This window comes from Odocoileus virginianus, chromosome 3 (assembly GCF_023699985.2).
Source record: "Odocoileus virginianus isolate 20LAN1187 ecotype Illinois chromosome 3, Ovbor_1.2, whole genome shotgun sequence".
NCBI lineage: Eukaryota > Metazoa > Chordata > Mammalia > Artiodactyla > Cervidae > Odocoileus > Odocoileus virginianus.
In genome coordinates, this window is record NC_069676.1 from 19486761 (window position 1) to 19507504 (window position 20744).

General features: G+C 37.9%; 1 protein-coding gene across 2 annotated transcripts in view; it reads right to left on the bottom strand.

Moving 5' to 3' along the window:
* RAD50 (RAD50 double strand break repair protein) overlaps positions 1-20744 on the bottom strand; it is a 249957-nt gene that overhangs the window by 53884 nt on the left and 175329 nt on the right. For both annotated transcript variants that reach the window (XM_070465048.1, XM_070465047.1), the window contains 8 exons: positions 18255-18406; positions 14869-15054; positions 14328-14532; positions 4371-4499; positions 3989-4154; positions 2081-2274; positions 1546-1752; positions 311-493 (listed from right to left, as the gene is read on the bottom strand). In XM_070465048.1, the coding sequence (XP_070321149.1) occupies positions 311-493; positions 1546-1752; positions 2081-2274; positions 3989-4154; positions 4371-4499; positions 14328-14532; positions 14869-15054; positions 18255-18322 (1338 nt within the window). In that variant the 5' untranslated portion in view covers positions 18323-18406. The remainder of the gene's footprint in view (positions 1-310; positions 494-1545; positions 1753-2080; positions 2275-3988; positions 4155-4370; positions 4500-14327; positions 14533-14868; positions 15055-18254; positions 18407-20744) is intronic.

The window sequence follows — 20744 nt, forward strand, 5'->3', positions numbered from 1 at the left end:
CTGCACTGGAGGCAGATTCTTTACCACTGAGTCACTTGGGAAGATCAAAATTTCCGTATGATATATGTTAAAAATTAACAGAAATGTCCATGTGTGTGTTTGTGTAAATACTTTTGTACTGGTTTTTTTTTTTGTAATTAGAGTACAGTTTTTAAGCCTGAAAGTCTATTTTATAGAGCATAAAGCTCACTTAACCCTTAAAATATAAAGCCCATACCAACTAAATACTTCATAGTATAACAATTATGAATGTAAGATAAACTGTTTTAAACACCAGAGAGTATAACTAGAATAAAAAGAAAGGTCATACTTTGTCTTTGGTGAGCATCTCCATCTGGGTACGTGTTGCTGTATGATGGTTTAATTGCTCCATCTCCTGGTCCAATTTACGCAGGGTCCTGTCTAGGTCTGCTTTCTCATTTTGAAGGCTTATTACTTCTGTTTTTAGAGTTTCTACATTGCTGTTTTTCTCAGCCTTGCTTAGCTCACGTTCCTTATTGATAATTCAAACAAATGGACAGGTTTAAACATTTTGGGTTAAAATGATGGCAAAGTGTATTAGAAATCAGCTACTCCTCAGAATGGTCAAAATACTACTTTGATTTTATTCAACAACAGAAAAACAGAAGGAATAAACTTTTTAAGAAATATCTTACAAAGTTACCTTACTATAAGAGCAAAGACTTAGTAAATAAATCTACAAGAGTCAAACAGGAGTGAAAATGAAAATTAGTTCAAAATTAAGAAAAATATGCCTAAGTATACAGTTCAGTGACTCTTCAGTCAATAATTAAGCATTTATCAAGGAAGTAAGTAACTCACTACCCATTGCCTAGCATACAGAAAATGTGATGTGGTCCCTGACCAGTATCTCTCCATCACAACAGTGCAATATTGTGATCAACGGTTAAACTGACAAAATTATATGTTATCTGTTAAGTTTGGGAGCAAAAAGAAACATTTAAATAATCAAGATGGGACCAAAAGCGGGGATGTGCCAAGTTTTAGGATGCTTATTTTGCTAACAGAGACACGAGGGAAGGGAACAGATTAGGAATGGAGAAGAAATTTTGGAAATTCACAGAAGGAAGAAGTGGGCTAAGAAAGTTTCTACCACAGAAAAAGTGGTAACATGGCAATAATCATATATCTAATCATATATTTAATCATAATATCTACAGTGTGTGGAACCTAGAGGGAAAATACTACTTTTTAAAAACTGAGACAAGTGGTTCTCAACTACTCGTAAGAACCACCCAGTTCTGTTTTGAACACACATTTCCACATCCCACTCTTAAAAGAGACTTTTATTTGGAAGGTTTAAGGTCTAAGTTTAAGTATTTTTTTTTAAACCTTCCTTAGATGATTCTAATTTTCAGCACAACAGGTTTCAAGATTAGAGATGGGTGATTAAGACAGCCAAATAAATTCATTTTATAGGAGACTGATAAACAAAGTTGACACGTAATCTTAGGACTAGCAAAAGATAAAACACTTCCAAATATCTTACACCTTAAAATTACTGGATTACACAGAGTATCTTACAGCTTTTGTGAGCTCCTGGTCCAGTTCAAGAATCCTGTCTGAAGAGCCTTCCAACTGCTGTAATTCGTACTTCACATTTTTCAGCTCATTCTGCTTCTTAGTTAGGATTTCTGACTTTAGCTCAATTATTCTTCCCAGTCCAGTTTTCTTATCCCTTATCTCATCTATTTGTTTTTGTTTCAGAGCCTCTTTTCCTGCGAAGTCATTCTAAATACATAGCAAGAAGTGTAAGCATCAATTTTTCACAAAAAAACACCACTAAGGAAAATTTTCTTTGATGCAAAAGTAATATAATCTGAGGAAAATACAGAAAGAATTTTTACCTAAAATCAAATAAGAAACGTATGTCTGTATTTCCTTTGTAATTTTATAACTATAAACTTTACAAAATTTGCTTCCATAAAGGTTTTATTTTACCTCATGGCTAATTTTAATGGATAACATTAATCCAAAAATATGACAAAATAAGATCCACCCCAAAATTAAAACAATTCAACTAGACAATGTGATACAAACAGAAAATAACAGTATTTACCAACAGATGGCTAGCAGTTTCTGCTTCCTTTTCCTGCCTCTCTCTCACAAGCTTGTGAAAATTTTTTATCTGTCTTTCACTGAATGGTCCAAGCTCAAAGCCATCCAATTCTAGTTGTGTTGCCAAAGACTGAATTAATGAATCTCTAGCTCGCATATGCTCCTGATGACGATCTGCTTGTAGTTGTAGACGGCCTTTAAAAAACATAATCATAGTAATTCTTTTATCAGTTGATTTTTTAAAAAAATTAAGATAATTGTACATTACATGCAATTGTAAAAAAAATAATAGAACAAGATCTCTTATATCCTTTGCTCAGTTTCCCCAATGGTAACTATATTATTGAGATACACTAAGAAATTCATATTTGGTTTTGTCCTTGGTTATTGATACAGAGCTCCAAAAACTCAGAATTTCCCAGTGACAGGGGTGAGAAGAGTATCTGGTTATTCATTGTAAGCCCTTTTCAACTTTACCTGAGTTTATTCTAATAAGGTGACTCTTGGGAGGATGGGACTTGGTCATCAGAGGAACCAACTATGTGATTAGAGAGTCTGAAGTTTCAATATCCACCCCTCCCATTTCTGGGGAGGGGCTGAAGTCTGAGTTCAATCACCAATGGCCAATGACTTCATCAATCAGGCCTACCTAATGCAACTTATAAAAACCCTAAGCAATGACACTCAAAGAGCTCCCACTGGTGCTGGGCAAGTCACACATGTGGAGAAGGCATGGAAGCTCAATGTCCCTCTCCCCTATCTTGCCCTATGCAACTCTTCCATCTGTTTGTTCCTGAGCGCTATTCTTAATAACCTGGTGATAGCGTTTCCCTGAGTTCTGGGAAGTTATAGAAAATTACTGAACCTGAGGAAGGAGTTGTGGAAATCCCTGATTTATATGGCTATAAAGCCAGTTGGTCAGAAGTACAGGTGCTAGACAACCTGGGACTTGGGAGCAGCATCTGAAGTAAAGTGAGGGACAGTCTCATGGGACTGAGTCCTTAATCTGTGGGGTCTGTGCTAATTTCAGACCAGGAGTGTCAGAAATGAATGAAATTACAGGACACCTGGTATCCACTGATAACTGGAAAATTCCTTGGTGTGGAAAAACCTACACATCTGATGTCAGAACTGTTGTTGAGTAGAAAAACAATGTTCTCTTTTAGTCACTTTGCAAAACTATATCACAATAAGGATAATGACATTAATACAATCCATCAATCTTTTATCTCCCCAGTTTAAACTGTATCTGTGTAAGTTTTATATGATTTTATTAGCTGTATTGGTTCTTACATTCACCATGACAGTCAAGATGTTGAGCAGTTCAAAACCCCAAGAACCCCTCTTCTTTCTTTTAAAACCAGAACCAGGGCTTCCCGAGTGACTCAGTGGTAGCGAATCAGCCTGCCAATGCAGGAGACATGGGTTTGATCCCTGACCTGGGAAGACCCACACATGCTGTGGAGCAACTAAGCCTGTGTGCCACAACTACTGAGCCAGTCCTCTAGAGCCCGGGAACTGCAACTATTGAGCCCACATGTCCTAGACCCTGTGCTCTACAATAAGAGAAGCCACCTCAACGAGAAGCCCAGGCACCACAACTAGAGAGCAGTCTCCACTCTCTTCAATGACAGAAAAGCAATCAATCAAGTCAATAAAATTATAAAACCATAATCATGCTAACCCTCCTCCCATTCTTCCTCCTACTGGGTAACCCTGGCAATCACTAATCTATTCTAGATTTCTAAAATTTTAGTATTTCAAAATGTCATATAAAATGGAAACATATGATATATAATCTTTTGAGACTGACTTTTTTCACACGGCATAATTCCCTGGAGATTCATCATTCATACAGAAAATTCATAAAATTATAATACAGGAAACAAACAAGTAAACACTGTCCTACCCTGTTCCACAAGTAGTTCTGATTTTTCTTGATTGAGAAGCCTAGATTCTTTATTTAATTTTTCCAGTTCACGCTGACAGTCTACCAATCTCCTTTCTTTCTCCCTTACTGTTCTCTGGTGATTGTGATATAAATCATTTAGTTGCTCATCAGATCCTTGAAAAACCTGTGTAGAATGAAAATAAAGTATAACAAGGTACCACACTGAGGTACAAAATATGAACCAGAGCTTATTCAATATCCTTCCTTTTAACATAAACATGGAAGTTACACAAACATCAAGATTTCTATGTTTGGAAATGAGTAACAAAATGGGATCAAGTGAGGTTCATGACAATAATCTCAAAATTCTGAAGTAGAACAAAATTCTACCACCACAAACCTTTTCCATTTTCTGTTCCAGTTCACTATTATCTTTTTCCATTTGCTTCTTTCGGCTTTCTAAAGCTTTAATTTCATTGTCGAGTCTCATTATTTTAGAGAGATTTTGTTCGATTTCTTTTAGACGATTCTGAAAATAAACATGCTGCATAAGTAAAATTCACTATAGTTTACACTGCAAATAATTGAAGATAAATAATATGTCCCAGGGCCAGTCACTTAGTCACATTGCTATAAAGGGAGCACAGAGAAACTGAGGATTTTAGACATTGTAACTCGTGCAACTCCTTATAGCTCATAAAGAAAAGAAGGAAATAAACTCCCTTCTAACTCCAAAGCCCATGCCCTACCTTCGACACCTCTCATGAAAGTCATTCAGTCACTGGGTAACTGGAGTCACATTATGTAAAGTACCACATTTTAAGAACTTAATCCTTAAAAGGCTAACTATTTGATTTATTAAAAAAGAAATTAGAACTATTGAGTGGACTAGAAACTCATGCTGCATCACAAGTGAAATGTGACAAATGATCTCAGTGGCCTGCTTCTAGCAACAGCTGGCTGCCTCACCTCCTAGGAATATGGGTGACCTGGATCAGAAAATTCCCTCCTTGGATGATGCTGGGGACATTCTTCTGGTGTTTTCCTCTACAATTCTAAGGCTGACCAATTCCTCTTCTAAGACACTTTTTAAACTAGCACATTACGGATATCAACTGCAAGCTTTCACACCTGTACCAAAACGCATCCTCAACTTCAACGTCATTTACTAAATTATACTAAGGTGGCTCAGCTGCAATGCAGGAGACCTGGGTTTGATCCCTGGGTTGGGAAGATCCCCTGGAGAAGGGAACGACTACCAACTCCAGTATTCTAGTATTCCGGCCTGGAGAAGTCCACGGACTGTGTAGTCCATGGGGTCAAAAAGAGTTGGACATGACTCAGTGACTTTCACTTCACTAATACCATTATCTTATGATTTATATAAAGGTAATGTGTTATCATCATAGAAACGTTGTTCACTTTGTTCACCAACGCTTCCCCAGCACATGTAACAAGTGTTTAGTATGTTAGCTGAATGAGAGATTAAAAAACAATTATCAATAACATTCATAGCTATCAGCGATCGAAGACTTGCTATACTGCAGACACTGTACTAAGTGCTGCTATATATTCCCTCTAATCATTATTACACATCAGGCAAAGTGGGTTCAGTTCCAGACCACTGCAATAAAGTGATTACTGCAATAAAGCCACGTCACACAAATCTTTTGACTTCACAGTGTATACAGAAGTTGTTTACACTACCATGTAGAAGTGTGCAATAGTATTATGTCTTAAAAGAAAACAATGTTCATATTTTGATCTGTTCCCATGAATCATGAATATTCTTAATGGCATCTAGAATGGTAAATCCTTTCTAGAAGGTTTTCAATTTACCCAGATCCATCACTGGAATTACTATCTATAGAAACTACAGCCTTATGAAATGTATTTCTTAAAAAGCCATGAAAATGAAAAATGACTTCTTGATCCATGAGCTGCAGAATGGATGCTATCTTAGCAGACATGAAAACATAAATCTCATTGAACATCTCCATCAGCACTCTTGGGTGACCCAGATACATGGTTGATGAGCAAAATTACGGATATTTTGGAAAAAAAATTTTTTTTGAGCAGTAGATCTCAACAATGGGTTTAAAATATTCACTGAACCATGCTGTGAATAGATACACTGTCATCCAGGTTGCTCCATTTATAGAACACAGGCATAGGGGATATAGCATAATTTTTAAGGGCTCTTAAGATTTTCAGAATGGTCAACAAGTACTGGCTTCCACTTAAAAGTCACATGCTATATTAGTCCCTAACAACAGTCAGCCTGACCTTTGAAGCTTGGAGGCCAGGCATTGACTTCTCTCTAGCCATGAAAGTCCTAGATGGTATCTTCTATCAGTATAAGGCTGTTTCACCTACAGTGAAAATCTGCTGTACAATGAAGTCAACTTCATTCATGGTCTTAGCTATGTCTTCTGTATAACTTGCAGCTTCTATATGAGCATTTGCTGCTTTACCTTGCACTCTGAAGTCTTGGGAGACAGCATCTTTCCTTAAACCTTAAGAATCTCTGGCTACTTTCACACCTTTCTTTTGCAGCGTCCTTACCTCTCAGCCTTCACAGAATTGAAGAGAGTTAGGACCTGGCACTGGATGAGGCTTTCACTTAAGGGAATGTTGTGGCTGGTTTGATCTTCTGTCCAGACAACTAAAATCTCCACATCAGCAATAATGCTGTTTCACTTTCTTATCATTTATGAGTTCACTGGAGTAACACTTTTAATTTCCTTCAAAAACTTTTTCCTTTGCATTCACAAGCTGGCTAACCACCTGACATATGAGACCCAGCTTTTGGCCTGTGATGGCTTTTGATATGCCTTCCTCACTGACCTTAATCATTTCTAAGTTTTGATTTAAAGTGAGAGATGTGTGACTCTTCCTGTCTCTTGAAGATGTGAGAGGCCCTTACAGGGTTAATAACTGGTCTAATTTCAATAATAGGTGTCTAAGAAGAAGAGGGAGAAAGGGGAATCGACAGTTGGTAGAGCAGTAAGAACACATACAACATTTATTGATTAAATGTGTTGTCTTAAAAAAAGAAATTAAGTGAAGTACAATAATAAAATTTGCTGTCTGATATGGGTGTGGTTTGTGGCACCCCAAAACAATTACAGTAGCAACACCAAAGATCATTGATTACAATATACCATAATAATATAACAATGAAAAAGCTTGAAATATCCCAAGAATTACCAAAATGTGACACAGAGACACAAACTGGCGTTGGTGATACAGTGGTGAGCACAGCTGCCTTCCAAAATGAGCAAATGCTATTGGAAAAATGACACCAACACACTTGCTTGACACAGAGTTACTACAAAAAAATCAATTAAAGAAAAAAGCAGTTATCTACAAAGCACAAGAAAGCAAAGTGCGCCTGTACACGCTGAGCACAGCAGGAGACTCCAAGGACTTGCACAGAGTCCCAGACGTAAACGTGGGCGAGGACACTGGGAGGCAAGGTGGCGCAACAATGAAGACCACAGGCTCTGGGAGCTGGAATGACTGGACATCTATGTAAAGAAGTATATCTCAATCTCACCTCATACTGCATTAAAAAATTAACCTGAAATATACTTAAATATAAGAACTCAAGACTATAAAACTTCAAGAAGAAAATTTTTGTGACCTTGGGTCAGGCAAAGATTTCCTAGATAGGAAACAAAAAGCAAAAACTATAAGAAAATGTTAATTCTGATGAAGTAAAAATCTCCTTGGAAGAAAAGCTATGATCAACCTAGAGAGCATATTAAAAAGCAGAGATATCACTTTGCTGACAAGTCCATATAGTCAAAGCTATGGTTTTTCCAGCAGTCATGTATAGATGTGAGAGTTGGACCATAAAGAAGGATGAGCACCAAAGAACTGATGCTTTTCTACTGTGGTGCTAGAGAAGACTCTTGAAGTCCTTTGAACAGCAAGATCAAATCAGTTAGTCCTAAAGGAAATCAACTCTGAATATTCACTGGAAGCACTGATGCTGAAGTTGAAGCTCCAATACACTGGTCACCTGAGAAGAGCCGACTCGCTGGAAAAGACCCTGATGCTGGGAAAGGCTGAGGGCAAAAGGAGATGAGGGCGACCGAGGATGAGATGGCTGGATGGCCATCTCAATGGACATGAATGTGAGCAAACTATGGGAGATAGTGAAGGACAGGGAAGCCTGTCATCCTGTAGTCCGTGGGGCCGCAAAAAGTCGGACAGGACTAAGCAACTGAACAGCAACAGCAGCAGCAATCACACATCTATTTTGATGGCTGAAATAAAAAACAGCAACACTAAGTGCTGATGAGGATGAAGCACAACTACACTCTTAAACATCATTGTGAGACTATCAGAGTCACCTCTGGAAAATAGTTCAGCAACTAAGGTAAAACACACACTTAATATATAACCTAACAACTCACTCTGAGGGAGTTACCCAAGAGAAATGAAAACATATCTCCAAATAAAGACCTCTACACAGAAGTTTATAGTAGTTTTATTTGTAATAGCTAAAAGCTGTTAACAACCTAATGTCTGTCAACAAAAGAATAGATGAACAAACTGCAATATATCCTTGTGCTGGAATATCCTCAGCAATAAAAAGGAATGAGCTACTCAAACATGCAACATAGGTAGATTTTAAAGTTGTTACGCTAACAGTCAGACACAAAGGCTACATAATGCATGATTCCACTGATGCGGCATTCTGGAAAAGGCAAAACACAAAACAAATGAGTGACCACCAAAGGCTGGGAGTGGAGGTAGCAGAATGACTACAAACAGACTTGAAAGAACTTTTGGGGGTGATGGAAAGTTCCCATATATTGACTGTACTCATAGCAGTAATACTACTGTGTGTGTTTGTCCAAACTCATCATAGTAATTTCAAAAGTGTGGATTTTATTAAAAGTAAATTATATTTTGATAAATCTGACCAAAGAAGAAAAGTATGGGTTTAGGAATCAGAGAGGTCTGGAATTAAATCCTAGGTTTACCCCTTACTTCCAGCATGAAAACCTGTGCCTCAGTTTTCTTGTCTGAAAAACTTCACAGGGTTACCACGGGGCTTGTATAATGTGTTTTAAAGCATTCTGATCAGTGACAGGGCATACAGAAAGTCCTTCATGAATGTGATCATTCAGATCAGTTATGGGGAAAAAACTGTATTCAGAAAATATACTGAGCAGTCTAATAAAGAGAACTGGATTAATTCTCAACGGCAATAAACAAGAATACCTCTGTTACTGTAACAGAGGAGTCTCTACTTCTCAGAAACCTGTCGGCTTCCATCAGTGTTTTCCCTGTGCGTGGCAGTATTAGCATTATCTTGGCTGCGGCATCCCTTGCAGCTCAGTGAAGTCTGCCTACCAATGTACGAGGTGTGGGTTTGATCCCTGGATCAGGAAGATCCTTTGGAAAAGGAAATGACAACTCACTCCAGGATTCTTGCCTAGGAAATATCATGGACAGAGGAGTTTGGTGGGCTACAGTCCCAAAGGGTTGCAAAAGAGTTGGACAAAACCTAATGACTAGACAACAACAACAAGCATTCTTTATACACTCCAAATAAAAGTTCCTTGTCACATATGTAACTTGCAAATATTTTCTCCCATTCTCTGTGTGGTCTTTCTGCATTTTTTTTTTTTTTTATTAGTTGGAGGCTAATTACTTCACAACATTGCAGTGGGTTTTGTCATACATTGACATGAATCAGCCATGGAGTTACATGTATTCCCCATCCTGATCCCCCCTCCCACCTCCCTCTCCACCCAATTCCTCTGGGTCTTCCCAGTGCACCAGGCCTGAGCACTTGTCTCATGTGTCCCACCTGGGCTGGTGATCTGTTTCACTATAGATAATACATATGCTATTCTCTCGAAACATCCCACCCTTGCCTTCTCCCACAGAGTCCAAAAGTCTGTTCTGTACATCTGTGTCTCTTTTTCTGTTTTGCATATAGGGTTATCATTACCATCTTTCTAAATTCCATGTATATGTGTTAGTATGCTGTGATGGTCTTTATCTTTCTGGCTTACTTCACTCTGTATAATGGGCTCCAGTTTCATCCATCTCATTAGAACTGACTCAAATGAATTCTTTTTAATGGCTGAGTGATATTCCATGGTGTATATGTACCACAGCTTCCTTATCCATTCATCTGCTGATGGGCATCTAGGTTGCTTCCATGTCCTGGCTATTATAAACAGTGCTGCGATGAACATTGGGGTGCACGTGTCTCTTTCAGATCTGGTTTCCTCGGTGTGTATGCCCAGAAGTGGGATTGCTGGGTCATATGGCAGTTCTATTTCCAGTTTTTTAAGAAATCTCCACAGTTTTCCATAGTGGCTGTACTAGTTTGCATTCCCACCAACAGTGTAAGAGGGTTCCCTTTTCTCCACACCCTCTCCAGCATTTATTGCTTGTAGACTTTTGGATAGCAGCCATCCTGACTGCCATGTAATGGTACCTCATTGTGGTTTTGATTTGCATTTCTCTGATAATGAGTGATGTTGAGCATCTTTTCATGTGTTTGTTAGCCATCTGTATGTCTTCTTTGGAGAAATGTCTGTTTAGTTCTTTGGCCCATTTTTTGATTGGGTCATTTATTTTTCTGGAATTGAGCTTCAGGAGTTGCTTGTATATTTTTGAGACTAATCCTTTGTCTGTTGCTTCATTTGCTATTATTTTCTCCCAATCTGAGGGCTGTCTTTTCAGCTGGCTTATAGTTTCCTTTGCTGTGCAAAAGCTTTTAAGTTTCATTAGGTCCCATTTGTTTATTTTTGCTTTTATTTCTAATATTCTGGGAGGTGGGTCATAGAGGATCCTGCTGTGATTTATGTTGGAGAGTGTTTTGCCTATGTTCTCCTCTAGGAGTTTTATAGTTTCTGGTCTTATATTTAGATCTTTAATCCATTTTGAGTTTATTTTTGTGTATGGTGTTAGAAAGTGTTCTAGTTTCATTCTTTTACAAGTGGTTGACCAGTTTTCCCAGCACCACTTGTTAAAGAGGTTGTCTTTTTTCCATTGTATATCCTTGCCTCCTTTGTCAAAGATAAGGTGTCCATAGGTTTGTGGATTTATCTCTGGGCTTTCTATTCTGTTCCATTGATCTATATGTCTGTCTTTGTGCCAGTACCATACTGTCTTGATGACTGTGGCTTTGTAGTAGAGTCTGAAGTCAGGCATGTTGATTCCTCCAGTTCCATTCTTCTTTCTCAAGATTACTTTGGCTATTTGAGGTTTTTTGTATTTCCATACAAATTGTGAAATTATTTGTTCTAGTTCTGTGAAAAATACCGTTGGTAGTTTGATAGGGATTGCATTGAATCTATAGATTGCTTTGGGTAGAATAGCCATTTTGACAATACTGATTCTTCCAATCCATGAACACGGTATGTTTCTCCATTTGTTTGTGTCCTCTTCGATTTCTTTCATCAGTGTTTTACAGTTTTCTATGTATAGGTCTTTTGTTTCTTTAGGTAGATGTACTCCTAAGTATTTTATTCTTTTTGTTGCAATGGTGAATGGTATTGTTTCCTTAATTTCTCTTTCTGTTTTTTCATGTTATTGTATAGGAATGCAAGGGATTTCTGTGTGTTAATTTTATATCCTGCCACTTTACTATATTGATTAGCTCTAGCAATTTTCTGGTAGAGTCTTTAGGGTTTTGTATGTAGAGAATCATGTCATCTGCAAACAGCTAAGAGTTTCACTTCTTCTTTTCCTACCTGGATTCCTTTTACTTCTTTTTCTGCTCTGATTGCTGTGGCCAAAACTTCCAACACTATCTTGAATAGTAGTGGTGAGACTGGGCACCCTTGTCTTGTCCCTGATTTCAGGGGAAATGCTTTCAATTTTTCACCATTGAGGGTGATGCTTGCTGTGGGTTTGTCATATATAGCTTTTATGTTGAGGTATATTCCTTCTATTCCTGCTTTCTGGAGAGTTTTAATCATAAATGAGTGTTGAATTTTGTCAAAGGCTTTCTCTGCATCTCCTTTCGAAGACAATGGGTTGCTTTTCTGGGCACCTGATGACCTCAGCTAGCGATCAGAAGTTGTTTTGTGAAGTTTGCTCTGCGTTCAGTTATTCTTTTGATGAATTTGTAGGAGAGAAAGTGGTCTCCCCGTCCTATTCCTCCATGATCTTGGCTCCTCCCCTCTTTTTGCATTCTTGATGGTACAGTTTGCTAAATAAAAGTTTTTTGTTTTGATGAAGTCCAATTTATCTATTTTCTTTTTGTTTCTCAATTGTGTCACAATCAACATCTTCAAGCTCTTAAAGAACCTATGTTTAAACTTCATCCTTCACATTGCTACAGCTCTTCATTTTACTTCTTTGTAATCCTAACTATCTTTCAAAATATATTCTTTATTTCTCCAACTAGACTATTAGATCATTAAAAACAAAGTCTAAGTCTTCGACTTCCCTATCCTCAAGAGAACAGGGCTCCAAAATCAATGCAGACGGTGACTGCAACCACGAAATTAAAAGACACTTGCTCCTTGGAAGAATAGCTATGTCAAACCTAGACAGTGTTTTAAAGCAGAGACATCACTTTGCCAGCAAAGGTCTGTATAGTCAAAGCTGTGGTTTTTCCAGCAGTCATGTATAAATGAGAGAGTTGGTCTATAAAGAAGGCTGAGCACCAAAGAACAGATGCTTTCGAACTGTGGTGCTGAAGAAGACTCTTAGGAGTCCTTTGAACAGCAAGGAGATTAAATCACTCAATCCTAAAGGAAATCAACCCTGAATATTCATTGGAAGGACTGATGCTGAAACTGAAGCTCCAATACTCTGGCCACCTGATGCGAAGATCTGACTCATGGGAAAAGACCTTGATGCTGGGAAAGATTGAGGACAAGAGAAGAACGGGATGACAGAGGATGAGATGGCTGCATGGCATCACTAACTCAATGGACATGAGCTTGAGCAAACTCAGGGAGATAGTGATGGACAGAGAAGCCTGGCATGCTGCAATTTATGGGGTCAAAAAGAGTTGGACATGACTTAGCGACTGATCAACAACAACAATCCTCAAGAGTACCTAGCACAGTACTATGCACAAAACAGTAAGTACTAACTAAAGGATGCATTCATGTCAATAGGCACTGGGACAGAAAACCAAGCTATTTTCAGATTACAATTCAAATATCTATACCAGCATTTACAAGAGTTTTAAAAAACCAAATCAGTAATTAAAAAAAAAATTTAAACTTTCCTCTATCTGTTACTTTGGAAAGCCATTTTAAAAAATGATTTTTTAGACCAGTAATACCTTAAATGGAAAGGACACTACTGCACCTGTAGCTCCAAACACAGTACACCCGGACACACTGGAAACACTTAACGAGTGCTTGTGAAACGAATGGTGGGATTCTGTTAAAGTCTTGCTTACAAACCACAGAATTTAGAAATCTGACTCGTTTGAAAATATATCAATATGCTACACGTCAATTTCAAATTTTGTACAATGTCAAGAACATCCTACAAATTATAAAAATTGCAAAGAAAGACCTGTTAATTAAAAAGTACTCTTTCGGACTTCCTTGGTGGTAGAGTGATTGGGAATTCACCTGCCAATGCAGGGGACATGTTCAATCTCTGGTCCAGGAAGATCCCACATGCCACAGAGCAACTAATTCCACACACCACAACTACAGAGCCTGTGCTCCAGGGCCTGAGAGCCCACAGCCACAACTACCGAAGCCCATGCACCTACATAAGCCTGTGCGCTGCAACAAGAGAAGCGACCGCAACAAGCCTGTGCACTGCAGCAAACAGCAGCCGTTGCTCACAGCAACTAGAGAGCCTGCATGCAGCAACAAAGACTCAGTGCAACCTGTAAATAAATAAATGATTAAAAAAAAACTATCTTAAGAATACAGAACTGTAAGGTTGAGTCATTACACTGTTAAAAACTAGTGACATGACTCATTTAATATGATACTACAAATTTGTTTACTCTCAAATGCAAGATCTTCAGGCAACTTTAAGACTATTTTAACACAGACCTAAGATATAACCATGCTTCCCTGGTGGCTCAGAAGGTAAAGCATCTGCCTGCAATGCAGGAGACCCACGTTTGATCCCTGAGTCAGGAAAAGGCAACCCACTCCAGTACTCTTGCCTGGAAAATCCCATGGATGGAGAAGCCTGATAGGCTACAGTCCATGGTCTTGCAAAGAGTCAGACACGACTGAGCAACTTCACCTTCACTTTCAAGACATAACCATAATATATAGTCTCTGATCATTTTTTCAAGAAATACACACACCATTCACAGAAAAATAAGTACTTTTAGGGTACGAGATAGATAAATGGTGACCTTCTCAGCATACAAGAGTCAAATTACCTTCAATGGATCAAGTTCATTCTCATAGGATTTGACAATTTCCCTTGAGGATGTTAACTGGGCTTCCTTACTAGTAATCTGATCACGAATCTCACAAGCTTTTTCTTTGTTTTGCTTCAGGTATTTTAGTTCTGTTTGACATTCTTTTACTTTCTGACCTTGTGTCTGCCGTACCTGCCGAAGTGTTTCCAAGGCTTTTATGTACCTTTGAAGATATTAAATAAAAATCAAATTTCTTGGTAAGCATACTATAGTATATTCAAACAATGGATATTATGCAGTCATTAAGATAACATTTACAAAGAGTTTTTAATAACTCAGAAAATGCTTGTGACATAATAGTAAGTACAAATGTTACATATATTCTGTCAACCAAGTGAATGAAGATGCAAAGAAAGAAAACTGAAAGGAAATTTGCCCATTGGTTTCCACTGGATAAGTGGTATAATTGCTGACTTTCTGTTTAGAAAGAGAAGCATCCAAATTGCAATTCTGGCTCAATAACTTAATGGACTACGAAACCTAATTACCGGTTACAAACCTTGTTGCTGAAAAAATCTCATCAAATTTTTGCTTCAAAGCCTTTCCTTCACTTAAAGGCCAATTAGACTCTTCTTGGTGACAGAAAATGACATTATTTAGCACAGATTTGGAAACCCCAAGAGAACTTATCATCTCTCGGTCAATTTCTGCACACTTGGAGCTGAGACTGACTTTTTCACCATGCCTGCAGAAAAAGAAAATCAAGAATTTATGGAAAATGGCATCCAATTGTATCTAGTCTGTTACTTAATTAATTCTTTGTGCCTGTACTTACAAAAAAGCCAAAAAAAATCCCCCTCATCCATCCCCAGTGGATGGCCTTCTAATACTAAAAAGTACAACTCTCAAATGTTTCAGTATGTAAAAGTTAAATGAAAAAGTATGTAAAACAGGGTGGTAGGGAACAGGTGCTAGAGTTGTTTTTTTAAGTAGTTGGCAAACATTTATAGGCAATACATAAAGGAAAATAAACTATCTTCCATCCTCAAAATTTTAAAATAAGGAAAATAAGAGACTCAAAAGAATAAAGCATGATGATACACAGCAGACAGGCAAAGGTACTTAAAAAAACATCAATACTGTGCCGATTAGATAAGGGACTGTTTAGTAAAAGACACACTAAAAGGTGTGCAAAGGCAAACCTTAGTGATGCCCATCCAATAAATCCTAGGAAGATTCTTAATCAACAGACCTAAGTTCTAGGGTCATAATAACAAAACAATCAAAACAGAATTGCCTCAGAGCCTTTTAAATAAGTTCCCTATTTCATTACACCTGGGGCCAGGAGCATCCCTAGCCTTGGATTCCAAGTGATTTCTCAGTACCTTTCTTCAGAAGGGTAAACTGACCATTTTCTTTCAAATCTTCTGTCTTATATCTAGTCAGTAGAGGTAATGTCTGTCTTTACTGTCATTTCTGTATGTATTCTGAAAATGTTACACTGAATGTACTAAAAATGTTTTGTAGGGGGACAGATCAGGACGTTGTAGGCGGCTTTCTAACTAACGGGGAGCCAAGGGGGAAAGGATCATAAGCTTGTTTTTGAATATGTTGAAACTAAGGTTTCTTTGGAAGAACTGGTAGAAAATGAGAGAGCTCGGTACATGGGTCTGGAAACAGAGGTCTGGTCTAGAGACATTCATGTATGAATCACTTACCAATACATGTATAAATACAAACAAAAAAGAATGAGAATGTAGAGCAAAAACAGGAGAGGATCTAATAAGATAGAGCCTATGGAACTCCAAACAATTGACTGGGTAGGATGTGAGTGAGGGAGAGAAAGAGGCAACAACATTGTGTTATAAAATGAAAGTCTAGAAAAAAATTTTCAAGAAGTGATTAACAGCTACCATTTACTGAGCTGTACATACAACAACTCTCCAGGGTAGTTATATTCTAATTTCTGGAATTTGTAAATGCGTTAGCTTACATGGCTAAGTGGACTGTTCCTCATCTGACTTTATTTTTGGAAACTGATGTTAAGTGTATTTTATTACAATTTTAAACATTTTAAAATATTTTCAAATTACATATAATAAACTTCACATATTAAAACTGTACAATGGCTTTTACTTTTGAAATATGCATATAATTGTGACACCACTGCCACAGTAAAAACAATGAACATATTTATCATCTCCAACATATTCATCATGTCCCTGTATAATTTTGACCTTCCTCTACCCCAACTCCTACTCTCAGCCGACTGACCTTTTTAATCACTACAGATTTATATTTTCAAGAGTTTTATATAAATGGAGTAAGTATATATTCTATTTTGTCTGACTTCTTTGAGATTTATCCATGCTGCTGTATCAACAGATCATTCTTTTTTTTTTTTTTAACTGCTTAGTAGCATTTCACTGTACCATCTCACTTTAAATATAGAGAGATTATCTGGGTGGGGCCAAGGTAATCACAGGGGAATAAATGTGGGAGAGGGAGGTAGAAGAGGAAATAAGGATGATGTGATAACTCTGCTCACTGGTGGAGACTTTCACGATTCAAGGAATGTGGGTGGCCCCTGAAAGATGAAAGTGGCAAAGAAACAGACGTTCCCTAGGGCTTCCAGAAAGGAACAAAACCTTGCCAATACTTTGATATTAAGCCAGTGAGATCCAATTTGGACTTCTAAACTACAGAACTATAAAATAAGTTTGCACCGTTTTAAGCCACTAAGTTTGTGATTTGTTGTAGCAATCACAGAAAATTAATACACGAGTTCCAATGACACATTAAGCATTTTATGTCCTTAACTTCAACCCTTAACATCTTTCTAAGATATCTACAGCGATAATGAAGCCATAGTTTACAAATTAAAAAAACAGAGACTCACTGCAAGGTCTATTTGGTAAATCAATAGCATTATTCTAATACAGAGGTTGTGACAGTTGTAGCTGTTTCAATATACAAATGGGGCAAGAGAAGGAGTCAGGAGGAAGTGAAGAAATGGAGACAGTATCAATAACTCTTCTGAAAAAACTGACCATAAAGGGGAAGATGAAGACAGACTATAACTGAGGTGAAATGAAACCTGAGATTGCAGGCAGACCTGAGGGTGTTTAAAAGCCACTGTCTCTAGCACATAATAGGTGTTATACATTATTGGTTAACAGATTATTTAATTAGTTTAACAAATTAATAAATGAAAGGGATAAGATGATAAATAATTTGCTCAATAAGGATAAAGCTTTGAACTCAGGGCAGCTTAATGCCAACATCCAAACCCATTACAAGATGATACCTGCCCTTAACAGAATGACAACAGTTGAAAGGGACAATATGCTTTCCTACCTGTCTGTTTACCTCATCTTTCCCTATAGACATGATTACTAGCACGTTTCACTCATTCAATCTACATTTGAGTGATTATGCACCTTCAATTTAGCAACTGTCCATAAATTACTCAAAGGAATGGACCATTATTACTACATTTTTAATAGGATCCCTGTTTAACTGATAAATAGTATCAAATAAAAAATTAAATGATGATAGTGGATAAGGCTGTGCAGGTGTAGAGATAGATGAAACTCAACTTTTTGCTCAGTTGTGCTAAGAAACTAAAATAGGTTTAAAGGTAACTCTGTTAAAAAATTAATAAGTTCCATTTTTAATAGATTAAAAAACCAGACTGCAAATCCTTTGGTGTCTGCCGCCCCGCCAAGCAAACCTTGTGCCAGGTTTTTGGTCCAAATTGCATATTCTACTAACCCATATGAGTGTATTTCTATAAGCATAATTATGTTGAAATAGTTTTAAAAAGCAAAAAAATAATTAATAAGTTCCCTTAAAATAAACTTAAAATGTAGAAGAAAAACATACAGATTTGTAGACCAAAAGACAAAAAAGGATCAGACATTAAAATATAAAATAAACACCTACTTTGTTCTAGTAATGACTCCTTCCAAGGTTTTAAATTCTGTCTTTTTGCTTTTCTGAGTACAAAGCATAGATCTCTGCACAGCCACAAGTTCTCCATTGACATCACGAAACTGTAGACGAATCTGGGCTCTGACATCTGTTTCTTGAGCAACCTTTGAAGGTAAAAAGAGGAAAATCATGCTACCTTAATAAGTATCAGAATATTACTTCTGAAAAGAAAATATTCAAGCAATTTTACTTATCAAAAATGAAAAAAACAAACAACAAAATGAATGAGATTATTACATGCTATTCAAAATACAGCAGGACCACAAATAACCAAAGAATACTGAGAAAGAAAAACAGAGCTGGAGGAATAAGGCTCCCTGACTTCAGACTATACTATAAAGCTACAGTAATCAAAACAGTACATAATGACACAAAGAGAAACTTACAGATCAATGGAACAGGCTAGAAAGATCAGAAATAAACCCACGTACCAATGGTCAATTGATCTACAACAATGGAGGCAAGAATATATGATGGAGAAAAGACAGTCTCCTTAATAAGTGGTACTGGGAAAACTGGTGTGTGACATGTAAAACAATGAGATTAGAACATTCTCTAATACCATACACAAAAATGAACTCAAAATGGATCCAAGACCTAACTGTATGATCGGATACTATAATGCTCTTTGAGGAAAACTGTTGCAGAGCAATCTTTGACATAAATTGCAGCAGTATCTTTTTAAGGCCACCTCCTAGACTAATCAAAACAAAAACAAATGGAACCTAATTAAACTTCAAAGCTTTTGCAGAGCAAAGGAAACCATAAAAAAAAGGAAAATTCATCCCACAGAATGGGAGAAAATATTTGCAAATAATGCAATTTACAAGGGATTAACCTCCAAAATATACAAACAGCTCATGCAGCTCACTATCAACAAACAACCCAATCAGAAAATGGACAGAAAATCTAACTAGACATTTCTCCAAAAAAGACATACAGGGGAGCCATCAGGATGGAAGAGTAGTACACATGAAGTTTACCTTCTCCCACAAACACATCAAAAATAAATCTACATGTAGAATGATTCTCACAGAGTATCTATTGTAAAGCTGGCAGAAGACCTCAGACTTCTGAAAGGTTAAGGAAATCTCCACATAACCAGGTAGGAAAAAAGAACAAAAAGAAATAGAGAAAGGAATCAGGATGGGACCTGCACCTGTGGAAGGGAGCCATGAGAGGAAAGGTTCCTGCACCCTGTGGACCTCCCTCACTGGCAGGGAGGTTGGCCAGGACATAAGGGGAGTTTCTGAGTCTCAGAGAAGAATGTGCAGCTGGTTTGTATAGTCAGGCCAGAGGGACAACTGCACAGATGTTCGGTGCTGCCAACCTGCACTCCCTAGCATGAGATGCTCTTCTGTTGGTGTGGACAGGGGCTGAGTGCTGACAGTCGGGCTTCAGAGATCAGAACCAGAGAACTGTGGTTGGCCCTGCGGAAACAGCCTGGAGCATGGGGCTGGAATTCAGTCTGAGCTCAACTCAAAGGAAGCCTGGACGACCTTAGAGGCTAGCTGCCATTGTTTAGGGGGTGCAATGAGAAGAGGGTCAGGACCCGGATAGCAGCCTTTTCCCCAGTGTGCGTACTAGTAGCGGACAGGACACTGCCTGCAGCATGGGCTTCTAGTGCTCTTCAGCCCCCACCACTTCCGTTTCAGACACCAAGAATGGCTGCAAGCCCTCTCCACCTCCCTCCCAGAACCCAGGAGCAGTCACAACCCCCTGCTGCAGACACCAGGAATAGTCACGAGCCACCTCCGTTCCCACTGCATGCCCTAGAGGTGCCCCTGGGTCACCACTGCGAACCTCAGGACTGGGCAATAAGCCTCTGCATCTGCACACTCCCATCAAGGGGATAAAAACCAGTACACACTGAAGAAAGAGGCTCTAGGCATCCATACTAGAAAGCGCCTTCATATCAAATCTATTAATCCTATACAAGCTACAAAGGGACAACCCTACATATAAACAGCCCTCCAAGGCCATAGTATATAACTAGTTTTCCTAAACTCAGAATAAGAAAAGTATAAGTAAAATGAAAAAGCAGAAGAACCATTCTCAATTAAAAGACCAAGAGAAATCCCCTGAAAGAACAATGAAACAGACCTCTTCTAATAAACATCAACTTCAAAAAGGAGGTAATGAAGATACTGAAGGAATAAGAAAGGCTATCAACAGAAATGCAGACTACTGTAAAAAGAAATAAAGGACTACAAAGAACCAAGAACGATTAGAAAATTCATTTGCAGAGATGAAAGCTGAGCTAAAACCAATGAACAGCAGGATAAACAATGCAGAATAATGAATAAGTGACCTGGAAGATAAAATAATGGAAATCACTCAATCAGGACAGCAGATAGAAAGCCAAATGAAAAAAATGAAAGCAATATAAGAGACCTATGGGATAGTATAAGGCATGCAAATCCACCAATAAGATGGCTACCA